The 23146-nt window shown below is 45.0% G+C and overlaps 1 protein-coding gene across 4 annotated transcripts in view; it reads right to left on the bottom strand.

Moving 5' to 3' along the window:
- Positions 1 to 23146, bottom strand: part of Arhgap22 (Rho GTPase activating protein 22) — a 156549-nt gene that overhangs the window by 68317 nt on the left and 65086 nt on the right. For all 4 annotated transcript variants that reach the window (XM_052190149.1, XM_052190151.1, XM_052190155.1 and 1 more), the window contains one exon: positions 6476 to 6563. In XM_052190149.1, coding sequence (XP_052046109.1) covers positions 6476 to 6563 — 88 coding nt within the window. The remainder of the gene's footprint in view (positions 1 to 6475; positions 6564 to 23146) is intronic.

Below are 23146 nucleotides of genomic sequence, written 5' to 3'. Positions count from 1 at the left end.
TCTCTATGAGTTTGAGGCCAGCCTGGTCTACATAACCAGCTTAAGGCCAATCAACAAAATAAGACCCCATATGAAGCCACCCACTCCCAAAGCTACCTATTAGGCAATCAGAGCAAGACAAAAAGTGCTGGCATGGGCAGCTCTTCTGAATTTAGTGAGCAGTGATGTATACCGACTAGGTGGACGTGGAGCCCTGTACCATAGCCAGACGGTTGGAGCCCTGCAGTCGCTGCTTCCCCAGTGACACTGTCCTCCTATGCCTTGATCAGCGACTGGGCCTGTGGTTCTCCAGCTCTTCAACGCCCAGCTGAAAGGATTACTTGGAGATTGCAGCACATCTGTGGTGTTAGCACTGGCAAGTTTGTCCACTAGGTGGCACTCACACCATTGCTCTTCTTCATTTTAAATCGTGTTTATAGTGGTCACTTTCCATAGGATTGAAGGCTGCGATAGGATCTATGAATTAAACATAAGTAGCCGATCATCCTAAGAATGACCACATCTGAGCTAATATCTACTTATCAGTGACTGTATTCCATGTGTGTTCTTTTGTGATTGGGTTACCTCACTTAGGATGATATTTTCCAGTTCCCACCATTTGCCTAAGAATTTCATGAATTCATTGTTTTTAATTGCTGAGTAGTATTCCATTGTGTAAATATACCACATTTTCTGTATCCATTCCTCCATTGAAGGTCATCTGGGTTCTTTCTAGCTTCTGGCTATTATAAATAAGGCTGCTATGAGCATAGTGGAGCATGTGTTCTTATTGCATGCTGGGGAATCCTCTGGGTATATGCCCAGGAGTGGTATTGCAGGGTCCTCCGGAAGTGTTATACCCAGTTTTCTGAGGAACAGCCAGACTGATTTCCAGAGTGGTTGTACCAACTTGCATTCCTACCAGCAGTGGAGGAGTGTTCCTCTTTCTCCAAATCCTTGCCAACACCTACTGTCTCCTGAGTTTTTAATCTTAGCCATTCTAACTGGTGTAAGTGTTTCAGCATTGTAGGGGGAGTACCAGCACAGAGAAGTAGGAGGGGGTTGATAGGAGAATGGGCGGAGGGAAGAGGGCTTAGGGAACTTACGGGGAGGGAGGAACTGGGAAAGGAAAAATCATTTGGAATGTAAAAATAGAATATAGAAAATAAAAAAAAATTATAATAAAGAAAAGAATGAGCACATCTCCAAGGCCTGTCAAGTTTTCCTCCTTGGGTGATGAGGGTACCCAGTGCAGGACGAGGGGCCGTCCCAGGCTTAGACTCTTGTGAGGATACTGTCAATGACTCTGTCCTGCCTCCTGTCCTTCATTGATTCCCGAGGCATTGGATCCAGGCTTCAATATTAGGAGTCTACCTGTCCTTTTCATTTCTCTGTGCCCAAGACCTGTCACTCAGGCACCCTCGGGATGGTGGGGAAGCCCTACGCATACACATCACCCCTCTCCTACCCAGACTTTTGTCCATGCGCTTCAGTGCTGGGGGACATGACCATGGGCCCTCACAGCCGTACTTCCTGTTTCTGTCCCCAGGTAATTAACCTCAACCTAGTAAGTAAGTTATTTACCTTGTCTCAAGTTCAGGATACTAAGTGATGTCCCCTGATTCTTTCAGGGCAGAGAAGGTGCCCTGCTCTCTCCAGGGCCTCTGAGGACCAGCTCAAGATCAGGCACAGAGCACGGGTCACTGAGTTTTGTGTGAGAAGGCTCCCAGAGCTTCTTACGGTGGCTTGTTTAAGGTGGGGATCACTCAACGGTCCCTTCTTTTATTCCTTCCTTCTTTGTCCATGCTGACCTGAAAATGGTAATTCTCCTGCCTCAGCTCTGTCATAGTGGAGATCACAGTGCTCATTGACATTCTGGACCCTAACTTTATTATTTATTATTATTATTATTTATTCCTTTTTTAACCACAAGGCCCTTGTCTGGAGCCCCTGTTGGAAACTGTGGTCACATAAAGCTCAGTCCGAACCAGGCAGTGGTGGCGCATGCTTTTAATCCCAGCACTCTGGGAGGCAGAGGCAGGCAGATTTCTGAGTTTGAGGCCAGCCTGGTCTACAGAGTGAGTTCCAGGACAGCCAGGGGCTACACAGAGAAACCCTGTCTCGAAAAAACCAAATGAAATTTAAAAAAAGCTTAGCCCAGGTCAGGCTGGCCCAGGAGGTACAGGTTCCCCTTCTGCCAGCTGTTTGTCCTCAGGTGGTCCACCTAACATCTCTGGGCTGCCACACCTTCACGGGCTATAAAGGGAGTGGAATACTTCTAGCTGTAACCAAAATCCCTGAGTCCTTGGGCTGAGCTTGGTAGGAAGTCTCAAGACTGCAGAACCCCTGAAGGGAGGTGAGGAAGGAGAGCCACCCCAGGGCCTCCGTCAGCACTGGTGTTAAATTCTCTCTGCACATGGATGTGCAGTGCTTGGAGCGCAAGGGGCCCCTTACCCACCTCTTCTGCCTTTCCAGAGTGGCCTCAGAACCTCCCTGCTTCTACCTGAGGTCTTAGGAGGAGCCGTGTAACGGAAGCAGATGTCAGCAGTTCTGAGAGCCACACAAATCGGGTGTGCAGCCAGGCAGTGGCTTCTGTGCTGGGAAAAGGGTCCTAGGCCAAGCCTCCAAACCTCACAGCTGAAGCGTCAAATCATCTGGACAAGGCTCAGAGTCAGGCACACCGTACTCCAGGGCAGCCTGTGTGGCTTGGGAAGCCAGGTGGCCTAGGGTTGGGCCTGTTGTGGCTTTAGGGTCTCCACCAAATCTCATGTTAAACTTTAACACACACACACACACACACACACACACACACACGCATACATAGTGTGGAGTGTTAAAAGGCGGGTCCAAAGAAACACTCAGGTCCAGAAGGCTCTGCCCTCACGATGAACCAGTCCACTCCTGGATTATCGCTGTGGGCCTGTCATAAAAGCTAGCTAGCCTGCATCTTCTTGGCACGACTTTTGCCATGTGATGCTTTGCAGTACTTTGGGGTTCTGCAGGTCCCCTGTAGTTGGAGGCACAAAGGCCCTTGAGCTCACAGATCACTCAGGGAAGACAGGAATGTTAAACACACAGGGCCTCTTCTCAAGGAGGAGATAAAATGCCTGTTTTTCTTCCCACAAGGCTGGAAGTGGATTTAGTTAACAGCTTGGTGACCTTTTTGCTGTCTGCCAAGGCAGACCTCACCCACCTCTGCTATAGATTCAGACCTCACCCAAATTCCCCAGAACGGTTACCCATCCTGAGGGGAGATGCCACATGTACTTTATGGCTGTTTGGCCCATGTGCTATCTCGGTGGGAGGTCACACTAGATTCTAGGCCTTTTAGCTGTACAATCCACCCTCATGGTCACACGAAGAGAAGTTTCTATGTAGGCATATTAACTTTATTGTGAACCTGGAATTGGAATGATTATTGCCTGATTTTTTTCTAAATTGTATTTTTTTTTTAAAATATGCTGACAAGCCGGGCGGTGGTGGCGCACACCTGTAATCCCAGCACTCTGGGAGGCAGAGGCAGCGGATTTCTGAGTTCAAGGCCAGCCTGGTCTACAGAGTGAGTTCCAGGACAGTCAGGGCTACACAGAGAAACCCTGTCTCGGAAAAAAAAATATGTTGACAATGGGCCTCCTGGCATTGGACTTCCTGAAGTCTGATCCAGGTGATGAAATCAATCTGAACTGGGTTTTCATTGTCATCTCTTCAAGGGTTTGCTTCCCTGTCTGGATCCCTGCAGGGTCCTCTCATCCCGTGTGCGAGAAGATCCTTACTAGGTATAGCCTCTTAAGCTTCAATCTCCTATCCCCAGAACCATGATCTGAACATACTTTATTAGTTAAAATGTCTGTGTGCATATGTGTGTATGTGTGTGTGCAAGTATGTGCATGTGTGTGTATACGTTTGTGTACATGTACACATGTGTATGTACGTATGTGTGTGCATGTGCACAAGTATGTGAACTCAGGCGTGAACATGCCACAGCACGCATATGTGTGGAGATCAGAGGACAACTCTTCACATCAGTTCTCTCTTGTCACCTTACAAGATCTCAAGATGGCACTCGGGTCATCAGGCCTATACGCAAGCGCCTCTATCCACAGCCCACTTTTCTTCTTTATGAATCTCCCAATTTGTGGGATTTAGGCTACAAAAAACAGACTAAGGCAGAACTTCCGCCCTACCACCCAGCCAGCTGTGCACCAGGGCACAGCTGCTGTTCTTTCTAGTCTCCAGGGCCTGTTTCTGGGAAACAGGAATAAAGCAGGGTTTGAGTATTGTGATAGGCAGAACAATGGCTCTCACAATGTCCACGCTCTTACCGCCAACCCCCCCCCCCCGAACCTTATGAATATATCGTTTTTTGTGATAGGTGAAATAATAGGTCACTAAACATCCATTTCCCAACTCTGGGGACCATTAGAATATATTTTCTTTCTGCCACAAAAGACCCATCCTTCTAGTCAAAGAAATCCTTGCAAATAGCTCTGCCCTGGATTAGGGACATGGGACTGGTGACGCCCTCCCCCAACTCATTCTTAGGGCAACTCATTCTTTCTGCCCATATGGACAGAGTACACTGAATTCCACTACCCACTCTGGCCTGGCCTGGCCAGCTGCTTCCCAGGGCCAGAGACTGCACCTCTGCCTTTCCTCCCGGGCCCCTAAGTCCTCACTGCCCTGGGTATAGGGCCTCCCTCTTCTCTACCTTCATCGCAGAATCTTTACTCATGTCTCACAGTGAACTAAGCCTTCCTTTTCTTGCCCAATAGAGTTTAATTCAACCATAAAGAAGAATTTAATTGGATCGGCTGCAGAAAAATGGATACAGCTAAAGGTCACCGTCTTAAGTGAAATGACTCAAGCTCAGAAAGACAAATATATTTTCTCTCTTTGTGAATCCTAAATTTTGCACAGATATAGAAAATCATAATCACATACATATATAACACACACAAATGCACATATCTACATATATATGACATAAAATAGAAATGAGATAAGGGAAAGGCAAGGCCTTTGTCTATTTTATGTCTCGTACTTTCTGAGCACAGTTTTAACTCCAGGTCTAGGATTACAGTCATGCGCCACCACAGCCTGCTGAAAAGCATGTGCTTGTATTTTCACTTCACTTATGCCTCTCAGGGTCCCCAGGATGGCGGCCTGCAGTTCTCTGGCCCCAGCCTGGGGCCATCTTACTCCTGGGTAGACAGTGAGAGCCTGGTTATTTCCTCGTGGTGGTGTTTGGGGGTGTCTTTTGCACCCCTCTGTGTTTGTAAAGGCACTGGCTCACAGACTCCACCTGGGGAGGATCTTACACACTCAATGGTTCCCAGAGGAAGCGTCTTATTCACGGTCCCACCCCCTACAATCACCTCTCCCTTCACGCCGCTGGTGGTCTCTCTCCTCCAGTCTCTGCAACTGTCCTCAAAGACATCTGCCACAGACATGGGCCAGAAATGCCAGGGTTAACCCCAAAGGGTCTATCTCTCAAGAAGCTGAGGTGGAATCTGGTGGGATGCCTCCAGCCACCCATTTCCCGGGTAAGACACCTTTCAGGCCCGCCCTGCACCGTCTCAGATGGCCCCAGGGAGGCAGAGCTGGGTGTCATCGTATCAGGCCACTCACTAGCACACCCTGGCTGGTCCATTCCCTGCGACCTTCTTCACGCTCTGGGGGACCACCTCTAGGACACAGTGGCCAGATCCTGTCTCAGGCTGATTTTGGTGGAGGTCAAGGGAGATAAAAATCCTGGTGAGATGAGCCCTCTTGTGACAGGGGGGTCTCACGAGGCAGACACACACTTATCTCAGTAAGAACCACGTCGAACATCCTGGAACTGTGAAACCCTTTTCTGTAACTGCCAACATGACGATGGGTCTGTGGGAAATCGTTTCTCTCTCATTTTACTACAGTTCCTCTTTGGGATTCATAAGAAGCCTTCTGATGCTTTTCTGTACTGGTTAACATTTGATTGTGACTTTACTCCCACACATAGCTTTGTAGCCTCTCCCTGAGGCAGTGGTTCTCAGCCCGTGAGTTGAGAACCCCGTCGGGGAGGAGGGGTCACATATCAGATATTTACATTACTATTCATAACAGCAGCAGAAATACAGTTTTGACATAGCAACAAAATAATTTTGTGGTTGGAGGTCACCACAACATGAAGAACTGTTTTAAAGGGTTGTAACTTTAGGAAGGTTGAGATCCACTGTCCTAAGGCATCTTTGTTTATTTGCTTGGGTTTATCATGAGCATAAAAACCAACGTTTTCTCTTATCCAAGAACTAAATACCCAAATAATAAGATTAAATTTTTTAATTTCTTCCCCTAGTTTTTCTAGCTTTGACCCACATTTCTAACCTTAGCTTGGGGACAGTATCAGTCCTCCTGTAAGAAATAGGATTCTGGGGGCGGGGGCAGGAGCAGAGTCATGCCACAATGGGGTCACCAGGACCATCTCAACACACATGGGACACGGGCACCCTCAGCCTACCTGGCGTAATCTCAAACAGGTGCTTTCCTGGGTCCTCAGGGTCTGGAAGAAGTTCAGTGACTTGTGTCCCTTGTAGCGAAATAAATCCCTGAAACAGAGACAAACACAAATAAGAAACGTGAGCCCGCTGGGAAAGGGCTCCTTGGAGTGGGAGTGGTGCTGGGACAGGGCCCAGCCCTTCTCCTGGCAAGGCAGGCTGGGTACCAGTGGGAAGGATGTGTCTTTTCTGCCGCCCAGAGGACACCCTCTCCCCATCAGCACATTTAGCTGGAGAGTGGGAGGGGCTCTTCCAACAAGGGGTGGGGCCGAAGGCGAGGGCCAGGACTTCCCAGTACAAGGGTAGGCAAAGCAAGACAGGTGGGGGGACAGGAGGACAGAGCTGGGTACTCCTGCTATTTATGACCCCCCCGCCCCATTCCAAAGGTTCACTGTAGGATTCCACGTGTGGAGCATGAGGGGAGAGCCCTGCGGTGACAGAGGGGACAGGCACATCCCAGGTCTATATGAGTTCAAGCTGCCATGGCCAGCCTGGATGCGGCTTCACTCATTTCTCTTTGGCTTTATCTGTGTATTTAATTAATTATTAGGAGATTATTATGGCAGTGCCGGGGATCAAACCCAGGGCCTCTCATTCCCTAGGCATCTAGCTGTATCTTCAGCCTGATGTCTTATTTCTTTACCTATAGGACAGGAGTCACCAACAGGCACAAAGTCACAGCCTAGACAGTGCCTAGCACAGCTGTCCCTTGGAATCCACCGTGTATTGGCTCCACTTAGATGCTTTCTCTGAAGCTCAGTCTATCCGTCTGTATAATGAGATCACGACCCTCCCTCTTCCGGAGAATTCCACAAGCTGGATTCCTGCTTGGTGAGTCCTGCACTCGGTGTTGCTTCTCTCACCCACGGGCCAGCCAGAGCCCTCCCCACTCTCTGGAGGATTTCCTTAACACTAGGCACACTCAGCTTTGCTAAGCTCAGACTCCAAGTGGCCTGACCACACACACCTCTCTCCTCTCCGCGGAAAACCCATTCTAAACTCTATTCCCACGGTCGGACTTCAGGTTGAAATCCTGGCTCAGATTTAGATAAACCACGTCACTTCTCTGTACCTCACGTTGCTTTACCTGCGCATCCTAGGAGCTCCTGTTCTGAGCAGAAGTAGGTACGTCGCGAGAACAACTGCGTGTGCCTGGTTTTGAGACACGCTTTCACCATGTAACCCGGGCTGATCTGGAACTCATCATGTAGACCAGGTTGACCTTAAACCTCATAGAGATCTTTCTGCTTCTTTCCTTGAGTGCCCATGATTGAAAGTGTGTATCACCGTGCCGAGCTGGGAACTGTGTGTTAGCTAAGCAAATCTCTGTTATGTCTGGGCTCCCCACCAGGTGGGGGAACGTATATTCGTGAGTCTCTGCATTGGCCTAGATGGATAGCTCAGCGCCTGCTCCCCCACTTCCCATCTCTGTTCCCGTGCCTGCCAGCAGGCACTCTGCTCTTGGACCTGGACCATTTCAGTGACTCCCCATAATGTCCCCACCAGAGACTATACATCCTGTTGCACAGATAAGAAAGCTGGGGAACAGACAGGTGGAGCATTCACCGGAAGCAAAGTCAAGCCTTTTCTGGCAAGTCCTGGCCATAGCCAGGCAATGGTAGTCTTATGTCTGCGGGCACCTGTGCTTCAGGGACATATGGAAATGCCTCTTCTCATTTAAGCAACATCAAGGCGGAACGGTATCTGTACCCACAGAGGCTCGCTCTAGGGAAATTATAGCAATAAGCTAGGGATCCAGCTGGTAATTGCTGTAACTGAATTACTGGTTGCATTCTTGCTTGGGAGCCTGGAGCTACAGGGAATAAATTAGAACAGCAGCCCCAGGATGGGAGAACGTGCTCATTAGAGGGCGTGGGCGAAGTCCATCACTGGGTCTCGGCACACGCTGCTTCCGTCACTGACTCTGTGATGGGGGACTTTGCTGTGTGTTTTCCCTCTGCTTCAGGAACTGTCATCCACACAATGGGAGAACAGTGTCTTCACTGACATCACTTTCTATGGAGGCTAGAAGAAAACGCAGAAATAGCTTCTGTGGTGGGAAATGGTACTATGTTCCTGGCTCTTAGCCTACATGACTGACTAGACGCCCTGTGGGGCAGGTGATGCTATTGCTGTCTCCCTGCACTGGAGGATGAGAGGAAGAGACAAAGGGCAGGCTCCCATCTCTACTGCTAGCAAGGGCAACCTGGGATTTGAGCTGTCACTTCCCATCCTGCTTCCCTCTGTGACAGCAGCTTCCCACCAGCTTAGCTTGCTTCCAAGAAGCTGCCATGGGAAAGCCAGATGGGGACTTTGGGATTCCTTATACTCCAGTGAGTCCCTGTGTGACCCCATCACTGCAAGGGACCTTGACACCAACTTGTGGCTTCACCCAATACTGTACCCCCAACATTCCCAAGGTCAGGATTGAAGCTTTGATCTGAGGGGACTGGGGCAGAGTAGGGTGTGGTGGTCCCAAGAAGTCTGCTCTCCTGGTGTGGTGTGTGTTAACACTGTAATGAAAGTGTCTATAAGGAGTCTAACAAACAATATTCCTATAACAACCTGGACCTTGTCTCCCAAGCTACTGCAGAGCTTGTTGGTCTGAGGCTTGTGTGGTCTGACAATATAGAAGACAAAGCACCCAGTTTACACATGTGCCATCCTCTGAGTCTCTTTCCTTTATGGCCAATTTCATGATGTCACTGAATGTGGGGTGGGAAGAGACTCACCCTAGTGTTTGCCTCATGTGTTCAGCTCAGTGCACAGGGCACAGTCAGTGAAGCCAGCTGAGAAGGGATGCAGATGAGAGCTGAATTCTCATCTTTGCTTTCACCACGGACTCATTCAACTGAGGGTCTGGGTGAATTAATTGTGCATCACGGGCCTGCCTGTTCAGAGTAGCACCGGACTCCAGCCTGGAGTTTTGAATTCCACAGTTTTAGAGAAAGTAGCGGATTGTGTATTTCTGCTTAATATTCTGATGTTGGTGGCCCCAGGAGTATGCTTTGAGACCTGCTGGTCTAGAGTAGTCAAAGGTGTGTACCTTTCCTGTGAGTTTAGCCCTTACCTAAATTTGCTCCTCTGTAGAGAAACTCCCTGGGCCACTGTGACAAGGTAATGGGCTTTGATCTACTCTAGAGAGATGAGGTGGGCTTTGGTTGAAATTCTGTGCCCACAACATGCAAGTCACAGGGACAATGTGTATCTATTGCTATCTTCTCAGACAATGCCTCAACCATAAAGTTTTTGGTCTATTCCAGGGGGGAGTGTCTTAACGAGCATCTTTGCTGGCCTTCTTAAAATAGTGTGGGGCAAGGGCCTGGCATCTTGGACTCGGGAAGGGGCCAAGCTCATGGTCTTCACTAGAGCGGCATCCCTTGTTGAAAGCCTTGTGGGCACACAGAGAGAGCACACAAGCTCTGAGGCCCTTCAACAGTTCCCTGGGTTTGAACTTACCATGAGCACTGGCTGTTGGGAGGTTTTCTCAGCCTGTATGTCTGAGCTCATCCCTAGAGGCTGTAGCTGACTTTGCTCCTCTCACCAGAGCACCCAGAATGCCTGATCAGTTCTAGAAACTACACACAGAGAACAGTGCTCTGGGAAGTAGGTGGGACAAGCCTGCTTTTGGGTGAGAGTACATTTCACCAGCAAATTAAAATGCTTACTTAAAAGTCCGTCATCTTGGGGCTGGAGAGATGGCTCAGCGGGCGGTTAAGAGCACCAACTACTCTTCCATAGGTCCTGAGTTCAATTCCCAGCACCCACATGGTGGCTCATAACCATCTGTAATGGGATCCGACGCCCTCTTCTGGTGTGCCTGAAGATAGCTACAGTGTACCTATATATACAAAATAAATAAGTAAATAAATCTTTAAAAAGAAATCCATCATCTAGCTGGGCATGGTGGTGCATGCCTTTCATCTTAGTATTTGGTAAGTAAAGGCAGGCAAATATGTTAGTTCCAGGATAGCCGGGTCCACATAGTGAGTTCCAGGACAATCAGGACTACATAGATAGACCCTGTCTCAACCCCTCTCCCTAAATCCATCGTCTACAGGACATATTAAATGGAAACTCCAGAGCAAACCTTCCACAGCCAATGCCCCCATGTAGAGACCAAAGGGGAGTGGTCGAGTGACAAGCCTCACTTCTTATCATGCTCGCTCACAGTAGGGAACCTAGGGTGCAGTGTGGCCCTGAGGGGCTGTTTGAAATTCTGAAAGTCTGCTGTACCAGATTCTGTGTCAATTGGTTATCTATTGCGACCCAACACACCCAAAACTTAGCCTAAAACTATAGTATTAGTTTATCGAATGGCTTCTGCAGGGCAGAGGGTTGGAGGCAGGTTAGTAGAGCAGTCGAGGCTTTTTACGGACACAGTGACAATTCAGAGACCTGAAAACCTGAAGGAGACCAGAGGTCTGTTTTCCTGATGGTTCACTCAATGGAAGCTACAAACCAGACCCAGAGTCCTGAGGGACAAAACAGTGCGTGAGCAGCAAACACAGCAGGGCGATGAACTATAATTCAGCTCTTCAGAGGAAAACGTGCTCAGTGATCTTGAAAACAGGGACCCAGAGAAAAGATCGTTTTAGAAAGGGAGTACTTAAAAGATCCTACAGACCGAACTAAAAATCTTTTATCATTTTATTTTTATACATGTATTTATTGTGCCTGTGTCCGTGTTGTGTGTGGAGGTCAGAAGAGAACTTGTGGAAGTCAATTCTCTGCTTCCAGAAAACTTACAGATCTCATAAGCACTTTCAGTAAAGTTGCAGGAACAAAATTAATATACAAAATTAGTTAGTTTTCTACATACAAATAATAAACTTGCTTAGAAACTGGAAAAAAAAACACCCTATTTTCATTTAGCCATAACTTAAAAATGCAAATCTGAGGGAGGAGTTGGAAAAAGATCTAAATTCAGTGTATTCATGTATGAGTTCTTTGAATAAAAATTGTAAATACCTAGGCATAAACCTAACCAAGAGATGAAAGACCTCTACACTGAAATGCTAAGACAACAACAAAATGGCCACAGAGAAGGTTTGTTTGGTAAGTGCCTTCCGTGCAAGCATGAAGCCCTGAGTTTGATGCTCTAGAACCCACATAAAGAAATCCACGCATGGTACTGTGTGCTTGCCATCCCAGTGCTGGGAAGGCGGAGACAGGAAGATCCCTGGGCCTTGGTGGTGCCAGTCTATCTGAACCAGCAAGTTCAGGTGTAATGAGAGGACCCTATGTCAAAACCAAGGTGAGAGCAGTTGAGGAAGACATCCCATGTCAACCTGTGACCTCTGAATACACACACACACACACACACACACACATACATGAACATGTGTACATACACAGATACAATACATACATACACACAAGATATTAAAAAAATTAACTGAAGACAGTGATGGTCGAAAGACTTTGCACGTTTCAGGCTTAGCAAATGAGCTATCATATTGTGAAAATGGCTATCTTGCCAAAAGTGATCTACAGACTTACTAAAGATCCCAGGAATATTCCACTGATACTCTTCACAGAACTAGAAAATAATTCTGAAGTTAATATAGAGGCACAGAAGATCAAGACTAGCCAAAGCAATCTTAAGCAGAAAGAACAGTACTGAATCACAACACCTGGTCTCAAATTATACAACAAAGCCATAGTGACAGAGACAGCACAGTAATGGCCCATGAACACACACATAGGATAACAGAACAATATAGACGGCCCTGGAGTAAACTCATACAGTACAGTTACCTATTTTTATGACAAAGATGCCAAACATACACACTGGAAAAAATATAGTGTATTCAACAAACAGTGCTGGCAAAATGGGATAGATCTTCTTTTGCAGAAAAATAAAATTTGGTCCATATCTTTCATTATGCATAAAAATAATTTAAAACAGAGTAAAGACTTTCATTTGAAACCTGAAATGCTAAAACTTCTAGGAGAGAACACTTCAAAATATTAGTACAGACAAGAACTTTCTGAGAAAGATTCAAATAGCATAGGGAATAACTAGGGATTGACAGATGGGGCTACATAAAATTATTCCTTTAAAATTTTTATCTTTTAATCTATCTATCTATCAATCTATTATATATATATATATATATATATAGTATGTCTGTATGTGTGTGTGTGTACACCTATGTCATCATGTGTGTGTGTGTCTAGAGATCAGGAGGAACAAATAAAATGTTGGCTAAAATACATTTACCTTAAATATAGACAACGGAATAAGATGTCTGTATCATGTGACTCTGACCAAGGAAGCCGGAGCGGCTAAAAATAGGAGAAAAGGGGGGTTCTCATCAAAGGAATACCCTCAATGGTGAATAGATAGTCCATAAGACATGGAGGTACCAATTTGTTGGCAGAACATGGCAATGTTGAAAGTTTAGGTACCCAGTAACAGATCTCCAAAACACATAAAGTGAAACATGCAATGATAATAAAGCATTTTAGTATCCCGGCCAAGCATGCGCCACCATGAACATGGGTTTCTAAGGTGGGAATATCTCTAGGCTGAAGCCAACCAACCAGGGCAGTGTAGCAAGAATTATGTTTTCCTTTACCGCATCTGCTAACCATTGAGCTGGAGGCTTGTGTGGTATGATGACACAAGAAAAACAAAGAAAACCCATCCATATTGGAAAAGAAGAACTAAGACTGTATTCAAAACTAAAGAAGAACTAAGACAGGTATATAACTGTCTACATGTAAAATGTTATAAAAGTTACTAGAATAAATACGTTCTTCAAAGTTGCAAGGTATAAGATAAATCCAAAACCTAAAGCATGTTTCTATAAAATAGCCACAAGTAATTTTGAAATCTGGAAATTGAAACTGTTTTAAACAGTATCAGATATATGAAATATATAGCAATGAATATGATAAAAGGTACTTAAGATCTGTGCACTGAAAACTATAAGCCATAGCCTGGAGAAATGCAAGACAAGCTACATAAGTGGAAGGTATATTAAGTGTGATGACTGGAAGCTTTCTTGTTGATGAAGTGTCAATACCATCCAAAAGGATTTATATATTCAGTGAAGTTCCGGCCAAAATTGCAGTAGGCATTTTTTGTAGAAATGGACCAAATCGCAGTCTGTCTGGGCCTTGGCCAAGAGTAGACCTTGGGAGAAAACTCAGCAGCAGTCCCACAACACCCAGAGGAAGCACCACTCCCAGGCACACTTACACTCCCAGGATCCCAGGAGCTTGGTCACACCAGGATCTCAGGGTCAGCTTGACTCCGAGGAGCTTGGACAAACTCAGGATCTCAGGATCCCAGGATCCCAGAATCACAGGATCATAGGGACAACTTGACTCTGAGGAGTTTTGACACAACCAGGATCACAGGAAGGACAGGCTCCAGTCAGATATAGCAAGGGCAGGTAGCACTAGAGATAACCAGATGGTGGAGGCAAGCATAAGAACATAAGCAACAGAAACCAAGGTTACATGGCATCATCAGAACCCAATTCTTCCACCATAGCAAGTCCTGGATATACCATCACACCGGAAAAGCAAGATTTGGATCTAAAATCACTTCTCATAATGATGATAGAGGACTTTGAGAAGGACATAAATAACTCCCTTAAAGAAATACAGAAGAACACAGGTAAACAGGTAGAAACCCTTAAAGAGGAAACACAAAAACCCCTTAAAGAATTACAGGAAAACACAATCAAACAGGTGAAGGAAATGAACCAAACCATCCAGGATTTAAAAATGGAACTAGAAACAATAAAGAAATCACAAGTGCGACAATCCTGGAGCTTGAAAACCTAGGGAAGAGATCAGGAGTCATAGATGTAAGCATCACCAACAGAATATAAGAGATAGAGGAGAGAATCTCAGGTGCAGAAGATACCATAGAAAACATTGACACAACAATCAAAGAAAACACAAAAAGCAAAAAGCTCCTAACCCAAAACATCCAGGAAATCCAAGACACAATGAGAAGACCATACCTAAGGATAATAGGTATAGAAGATTCCCAACTTAATGGGCCAGTAAATATCTTCAACAAAATTATAGAAGAAAACTTCCCTAACCAAAGAAAGACATGCCCATGAACATACAAGAAGCCTACAGAACTCCAAATAGTCTGAACCAGAAAAGAAATTCCTCCTGTCACATAATAATCAAAACACCAAATGCACTAACAAAGAAAGAATATTAAAAACAGTAAGGGAAAAGGGTCAAGTAACATATAAAGGCAGGCTTATCAGAATTACACCAGACTTCTCACCAGAGACTATGAAAGCTAGAAGATTCTGGGAAGATCTCATACAGATCCCCAGAGAACACAAATGCCAGCCCAGGTTACTATACCCAGCAAAACTCCCAATTACCATAGATGGAGAAAACAAGATATTCCATGATAAAACCAAATTTATACAATATCTTTCCACAAATCCAGCCCTACATAGGACAATAGATGGAAAACACCAACACAAGGAGGGAAACTACACCCTAGAAAAAGCAAGAAAGTAATCTTTCAACAAACCCACACAAACATAATTCCACCTCTAACAACAAAAATAACAGTAACAATCACTTTTCCTTAATATCTCTTAATATGAAAATTAATATTACCAATGTATCCTAACGACTGAAATTCAAAAATAGGAGGAAGTAGAAATTTGTTAGCTATCACCCAGTGTTCTCTCTAATTTGGTAATTGGAGAAATATGTCCAATATTGTACAATCCATATACACTTTCTGCTTGTTTGTATGGGACAGTGTCTTGCTGTGTACCACATAATGGTCTTGAAATCATGCTTCTCCTATCTCAGGCTCTCTATTAGTAAGATTGTATATTTGATGTTTTTACACTATACTATGGTTTTCAGAACAGCTTACATATTTCAAAATTACTTATACAGCCAAAAGAAACATAGACAATTAATTTGGAAGGTGGCTTGTAAGAGAACAACACAGAATGAGTCTGAATGTTTTGTTTGATATTTATAATTATTGTGTTAATTTTGAAAAAGATGATCTTAGAAGTTATTCTTTTTTTTCTGAGATGAATGCTTTTCAAAATTATCACAGGCAATGAACCAGAATCTTACCCTCACCTAATGTCTGTGCCACTCTCCAAGCAGAACCATTGTTCATTGAAGCAGTTGATGAATGAATGACTTCAAGGATAGACCATCTTAATACACACACCATTTCTTAAATGAATGTAACCTGTTCACTGTGGGCTGAGAATGATGACAATCACTCAAGTCAAATAGCTTTGACCATACCAGGAAATCTGTATCCAAATAATCTTGCCTACAATTCATTCCTTGGTGCAGCAGAACTGTCAATTCTTAGCTTAGTTACGATGGAGGTAAAGTCCTTTGGTGATGTGAGGGACATTGAAGTACAGCTTGATTACAACAAACTCCAATGTCTAAAAATTGTTCTTATTTGGGGTTTGTACCACAGCAAGAGCCAAGATTTTAAGCTCTACTAAAACAAACAAATAAACAAACAAACAAAAAGTCTTTATCTTTTTATGCTCATTTAACAACCTGTCCATCATTTTTATGATTGGTATAAAAATGTATATTGTGTTGAATATAATAGAAATTAAAAATTAAAAAAAAGAAATGGGGGGCTGGAGAGATGGCTCAGCAGTTAAGAGCGCCGACTGCTCTTCCAATAGTCATGAGTTCAAATCCCAGCACCCACATGGTGGCTCACAACCATCTGTAGAGAGAGATCTGACACCCTCTGGTGTCTTGAAGATAGCTACAGTGTACTTACATATAACAAATAAATACATCTTTAAAAAAAAGAAATGGACCAAATCATTCTAAACTGCATAGAAAACCAGAAAGGATCTAGAACAGGGAGACAACTTTGAAACAGAAAAGCAAAATTGGAGGTCTAAAACAATTATGAGACTTATTATAAAAGTACAATGAAAAATCAAAATAAAGACACTGACATCAAATATCAACTAAACAGAATTGATAGTTCAAAAACAGACCCATATGTATTTGAACAACATATTTTTTTTCAGAGACAGGCTTTCTCTGTGTAGCTCTGGCTTTTCCTGGAACATTCTCTGTAGACCAGGTAGGCCTCAAACTCACAGAGTCCTGCTTGCCTCTGCCTTCTGAGTTCCTCTCAGTCTGTCTGTCCACAGCATTAATAACTCTTCTAATAAACTTCTAAGTCCCCAGTAACCCATCTCAGTGTCCTGTTGAGCCACCAGCCCTATCCACAGTCTAACAGTTGTGTCTTTTAAAAAACAATTTACTTTATGTAGAATTCAAATCAGAAACAAAGGATGTGCTGAGATGCCTATTATGTGACACGTCTAATCTTTCTATCCTCTTTGTGAAATTATTTATAAAGTAGTTAAGGATGGCTGTATTTTTTGTTTGAGTTATTTAATACAATTTGTGAATTTACTGTGTTTTTAATACAAAATATTTATTTAGTTCATCTTTGTGTGACTATGTGTGAATGCATGCTTGTGTGCATATGCACACATACAGACACACACAGACACACAGACACACACACACACACACACACAACCTTGTCTCTGAAGAACAGATAGGGAGCCGTACATGAGGGCCCCTCTTCGGCCTTCACATGGAGTCTGTGCTTTGTAAAGAATCCTCCCCTGCTGCAGCAGTGATGCTTCTACAACCTTAACTCCTCCCCAGCCCTCTTCATGGACTGGGACACACTCACTTGTTCAGGTGATTATGACAGAGACATCTTTGGGGGGAGGTATCCTTCTGCCAAATAGAGTCTATTTGGACCATTGATCTCTGACTCTGCTTCACTCATGTATCTTATAAAATCTAACAGCAGTCCAAGTCTGGGGGATTATACTACCCTAAGTGTCCTGGGCAAGTCTTCTACTGAGTCACACCCTTACTTCTCAAACTAAGCAGTTCTGATAAAAAAATGTGTGTAAATGGAAATGCAGATTTTAAAGATGTTATGAAGAATGTAAATGATTTCAATAGTTTTATATGTTGTCACACTGAAATCAAAGTATTTTGATATGTTGGCATAAATAAACTTCACTATTATTAAAAGATATCTCAATTAAAAACATTGACAAAGGGTATTAACAAGAAATTCATAGCACCAGGCAATGGTGGTGCATACCTTTAATCCCAGCACTTAAGAGGCAGAGGCAGGTGGATCTCTGAGTTCAAGGTTAGCCTGGTCTACAGAGTGAGTTCCAGGACAACCAGGGCTCAGAGAAAGCTTGACTTGGAAAAAAAAGAAAAGAAATTCATAGCGTAATAAATACATGTAATGGTCTGAATGTTGAGTTGCCCCCAAATTCTTGTGTCAGAAGCTAGTATCCCAAACATCAACACTATGAAGTGTGGGCTTCTGGGAAGTGACTAAAATATGGGGCCTTTCTGAATGGGGATCAGTGACTTTCAAAGCAAGGAGCTTGAAGCCCACAGACACAGTGTAAATGGAAGTTCACATTGCAGGATTTGTAAGACATATGTCTTCCTGTACACACTCAACTGTCTCTGGATCCCCTATAAAACCCAAGATAGTAGAACTGTTATGTAAACAATTGTCATATAATATTGTTTGGAGAATGAAAACAAAGACAAAGGGCTCTGCGTGTTCATACAGACATAATCATTTGTGTTCTCCAGTGTTTTTAATCTACAGTCAGGTGAAAGCACAACCTTCAAATATGGAGGGTCAACTGTATTCAGGAAAGAATTCTTATACCTTGAGAGGGAGTGGAAAAACGATTTTTCTGTCCTACCCTGTCATGTTTGCATCCAGATAAGAACACTTAAATAATACCAAAGTTCAAAAGAAGGCAGTTAGATAATTTGTGAAGTGCTGTTCTGGCCTGAGTAATGGGCTGTTGGCATGTGTCCTCGAACAGATCACCCACTCAACGCACGTCTCCCTCTATGTGTCAGGATCATCCCGTCTGCAGTCTGGAATGTCTATCCATCACTTCCAAGCAGAGAGCGGTAGCCTCTTCATCTGTGAACCTTTAGTGTGGAGGCCTCTCAGCTCTCCTCAGACTGAAAACAAGCAGCAATTCTCCTTCACACCCTTTGACCCGAGTCTGCATAGGGGCAGAGCTCTGCTCACCTGTCTCTAGCCAACTGTTTCATACTCAGGACATAACTTGTAGAAGTTGCAATCAAGGATGGTATCCCAGATGGGACTCACGGAGACCTCCTAGGTTTTATCCTCACGGAGGTCAGATCTCAATACCGGACTACTGCTTCTTGATATTAAACTCCGGGGCAAAGCTTGCCTAGCACTTCCCTATCTGTAGAATGCTGTCTGGCATCTCCTTCTAGACACCTCTGAGTATTTGATGGGAGGGGGTACTCTGAGGGCCTGGGATGGAGCTGGGCTCTTCAGGTGCCCAGGACCTCTCAAGAAAAGGCAATACTGTACACTGTTATAACTGGGGCTTTGGGCTCACAGTGGGCCTTCAGTTGATACCCATGTCACCCACAGGGTCTTCTCAGTTTCCAGCCCAGTAATGTGGGGGTGTTTTAAGGATTTCATGAGCTAACTCTTGGACAGCTCCAGGTCCAGCATCTTGAGTATTGTTGCGATTAGTAGGTCACACAGGCAGGTTTGCTTATGATCAAATGCTGTAGAATGCAGAATACACACACACACACAAATGAACACTGAAGAACTATTATTGGGGAGGCGTGGAGACAGCTCAGCAGTTAAGACACACTGGCTGCTCTTCCAGAGGATGAAGGCTGATTCCTGGCACCTACAGCCACCTGTCACTCCAGTTCCATGGGGTCCAGCCCCCTCCTCTGGCCTCTTTAGGCAATGTACGAATGCCGTGCACAGACACATATGGATGCAAAACATCCCCGTACATAAAATAACAAAGGTATTTTTTTAATAGAAAACCATTATGAAGTTTGTAACACTGTAGTATTTATTGTGCCTTACATGGGACTTAGGCAGATGGCTCCATAGCTCAGACCTGGCTTTCTGACCTTTAGACATGAAAATATTCCTGTGGGTCTTCCCATTACCAAACTTCATGTGTCAGGAACTAAGGTAAGATACAGGTTTGGGGAGTCTGAGATGGCGAGGACAGACTCTTTCTTTAGCGTTTAAGAGCGTCTGCAGGGCCTAGGATGGTGGCAGCTCCTCATCCTGCCTGGATCCAGGGCTTTGCCTTAGGATTGAAATCTTTGCAATCCTAACTCAGTTCAAACAGCACAGAGAGGCTTTCTGGGAAGTCTTCATTTTTCACCTTGACCATGTGAAGAAAGTGCTTATGAAGTCCCTCTAAAGACGGTGAACGATAAAGCCCTCACAGGCAGAGTCTGGCACGTTTTAAAGAGCAGCCACTCAGACTTCTTATCTGGTGTAATTCTGATGGGGCCTCAGATCCATCTTCAAAAGGTTTGGCCATCTGACACCTAGCCAGGAACCAGATCTCTCCGAACTTGACATGAATAATACAAACCCGAAGGAATCTTGTTGCCAAGTAGGGAAGCGGCCTCCCCGCCTCCTCCTCATCCAGGTCTGTGGCCAGGAGCCATGGCCCTCTGCAATGCAGAGACCCACGCAGGCAGGCGCAGGCACAGTGAAGGGCAGAGACAAATGAGTGCGTAGGTGAGGCGCTCACCTCTCTGAGGAGTGGGGGTGACTCCGTTGTCTGTCTTTGCTAAGACTCTGTCTTGACAGTTCAGATTTCAACATGAACTCCAGGTGTTCTCTTAAATCGCATACCAGGACTGATTCAGGGAACACTAGTTCCCACTGTTTCTTGGGGCTTCTTCTATTTTCTCCAAAAAAATCTTAGAGCCTAATTAGGATGTGCCTTAGGATCAGGGTCCTAAGAACAGACTGTTGAGCGGATATAGGGTTTTGGATGCCCCACGTTATAATTCCCCAGCTGGTCACCTCCTAGGCTATCCAGGCCAGTTATGAATGTTGAAAAACCCAGCTGGAAATGATGGATGAGTCTAGGCATGGGGCACTGGTAGAACCCGAAAGGACACTCAGATCTCAAGGCTAACAGTCCCTCCCAAAGCCCTAAGAGGTGCCCTTTCCAAGGTGAGAAGGTCCCGGCTTGGTCTGCAGTTAGTCAAGTGACAAGACTGAATTCTAAGCTAGACTCCTCAAACTGCATCCACTGACTCATTCCAAGTCACTCTAGGGGAATTCCCTGCAGATGGGACATTCTGCTGGCTGTGGATGACATTGTACCAAGGGTCACAACAGGCGCCCTGGGATTTCCCCCTCCTCCCCCAGCCTGTCACTGTGAGGGCATTCTCATGCCCATTGCCGTGCTGTGCCCCTGAGGTAAGATGCTGTTTCATGTTGGGAAGTCTGTATGGAACCAGAGCTCCTGAGTTCTAATGTCCTGCCTTAGTGGCAGCCTGAGTTAGAATGCTGAGTGGTATCCCGCGGCTATTCAGCTAATGGAGCACAAGGCTAATCCAAGGATTTCTTAATTTTATGCTGGAGGTGGAGAGGCAAAGGGTATGCTATTGAATAATAGGTTTGGAGTGCCATCAAATCTCACCTACTGCTGTTGATGAGAGGTCTGAGGGTGGGGACACCTGCTGCTAGTGAACCTGTTATGCATCGATGGCAACACTAACATGCATATCGATAACAACTTTCAAACATGCATGTGACCTTCTCTCTCTTCCTTCCCTGCTGGGCCAACCTGGGAGGCCATAGAGACAACTGCAGCCACGCCCCCACCCCAGCTGATGCCGCTCCATAGAAAGGTAAACTTTCGGTATGTTTATCGGATGATCTCAGAGGAGGTTAGCATTGGTTACTTTAACTAATGAGATACTATTTTGAGAAAATAAATATTGATTTTGTCTTGAACTAGTTACTCACATACAACACACACACACACACACACACACAATTATAAACAGTAACACTATTAAGCACTGTGTTTCCATACTGTTAAATCTTCTTAAGAAAGGCACAGTCCCCCTTTACCGCATTTCATCTTCTGCAGTTTCAGTCACACTAGGCCGACCATAGTCTGAAAATACGAAGTGGAACATTCCAGAAATAAACATTTTAAACTATGTGCTTTTAAATTTAATTGTTTGATGGAATCTCAAGTTTTCCTGTTCTGTGCCACATGGCATGTGAACAATCTCTTCTTTTAGCACATTCATGGTATATAATCTACCCTCCTGTCTGATTTAGGATGTCTATGGCTACAATCATGACCATGACACCATGGCCTGTAGCAACTTGTGGAGCAAAGGGTTTACTTCTCTTACACATCAATCCATCACTGAAAGAACTCAGGGCTAGAACTCCAGGCAGGAACCTGGAATTAGGAGCTGATTTGCTTACTGCTTACTGGTTTGGTCTGGAGTGTCCCCAACCACCTGACATTTTGGATTGGTAAACTGAAAAGAATCTGGTAAGGGCTAACATAGGTTCAAGGCAATGTGATGTCTTTCTGATCTGTTGTGACATTGATGCCCTGGGGTGTATGGAGCTGTTAGGAGCAAGGTTACTGTACTGTTCAACAGACAGGTTAGTCAGAGACGAATCTGAAAAGCACAATTCCTGTCCCCTCACCAATCAGCCAGCCTGTGAGGGGTCTAGCCTGGGCTGTGGGAAGTCCTAGGAGTAGGAAAACGGCTCTGCTTTCTTCTGGGATCACTGGATAAGGTGGAAGGGTTTCAAGTGGAGGTTCTGGAGAGACCTGAGCTAAGCCTAGTCCCTCCTCCTCCTCTCCATGTGTATGGTGGCAACCTCACAGGTGAGGCAGCTGAGTTCAGAGACAACCAGCATCCTCCGGCATCAGCTCTGGGCTCCTCTGGAACTGAGTGGCTCTTTCCTGGTCATCTACACATTTCCAGAATGTTCTCTGATGTGGATCTCAGGTGGACGTCAGAGTTAATATCTGCTAATTTCTGTACTAAATTCTTCAGCATGTTGGGTTTGGGACCTATGGTAGTGCTGTTCTGCCTTTGTCCCACCATGACTCACATGCACAGTCTCTCTATTACACAGATAACACTAGGCCTTTCCACAGTTCTCACGATACCTTACGGGTTGCAAAGCATTTCCCAGTTGCTTCCCTCCCACTCTGCAGCATGGTGTGGATACGAAGTGTCCCCCACAAAGGGGTTATGTGTTAAACACTTGGTCTCCAGATAGTGACATCATTTTGGGAAATGGTACACAGTAGGCCTAGCTGACACAAGGTCATGGGGTGAGGCTTGGGAGGTCCTTAGTTCTCGTCCCTTCCCCTTCTCCTTCCTGCTTGCCATGTGGTGAGCAGCCTTTGCCACATAGTCCTGCTGTCCCTGTCACAATATGTCACCATGGGCCCTGAAGCAATGGAGCCGAGGACAACAGAAAGGACTCTTGAATCATGAATGAACCCAAGTAAATCCTTTCTTGCTTTAAGTCATTGATGGCTGGCATTTTGTTTCAGCGACACAAAGTATCCAATTCACTCTAAAATGAGCAGACAGCTTTGAGGGCAATCCTGTTGGCATATGTGGAATGTCTGGATGGCATCTCGTTGTCATCCAGAGTCCAGATGGGTACTGGAATGTATTTCTTAATTAGTTTGCTTCTGCTCAGAATATACCTTAGGGTCTCAGTTGAGTAGGATTCT

This window comes from Apodemus sylvaticus, chromosome 8 (assembly GCF_947179515.1).
Source record: "Apodemus sylvaticus chromosome 8, mApoSyl1.1, whole genome shotgun sequence".
NCBI lineage: Eukaryota > Metazoa > Chordata > Mammalia > Rodentia > Muridae > Apodemus > Apodemus sylvaticus.
Note: the sequence above shows the minus strand (reverse complement) of the source record. Positions and strands in the feature narration are given on the sequence as shown.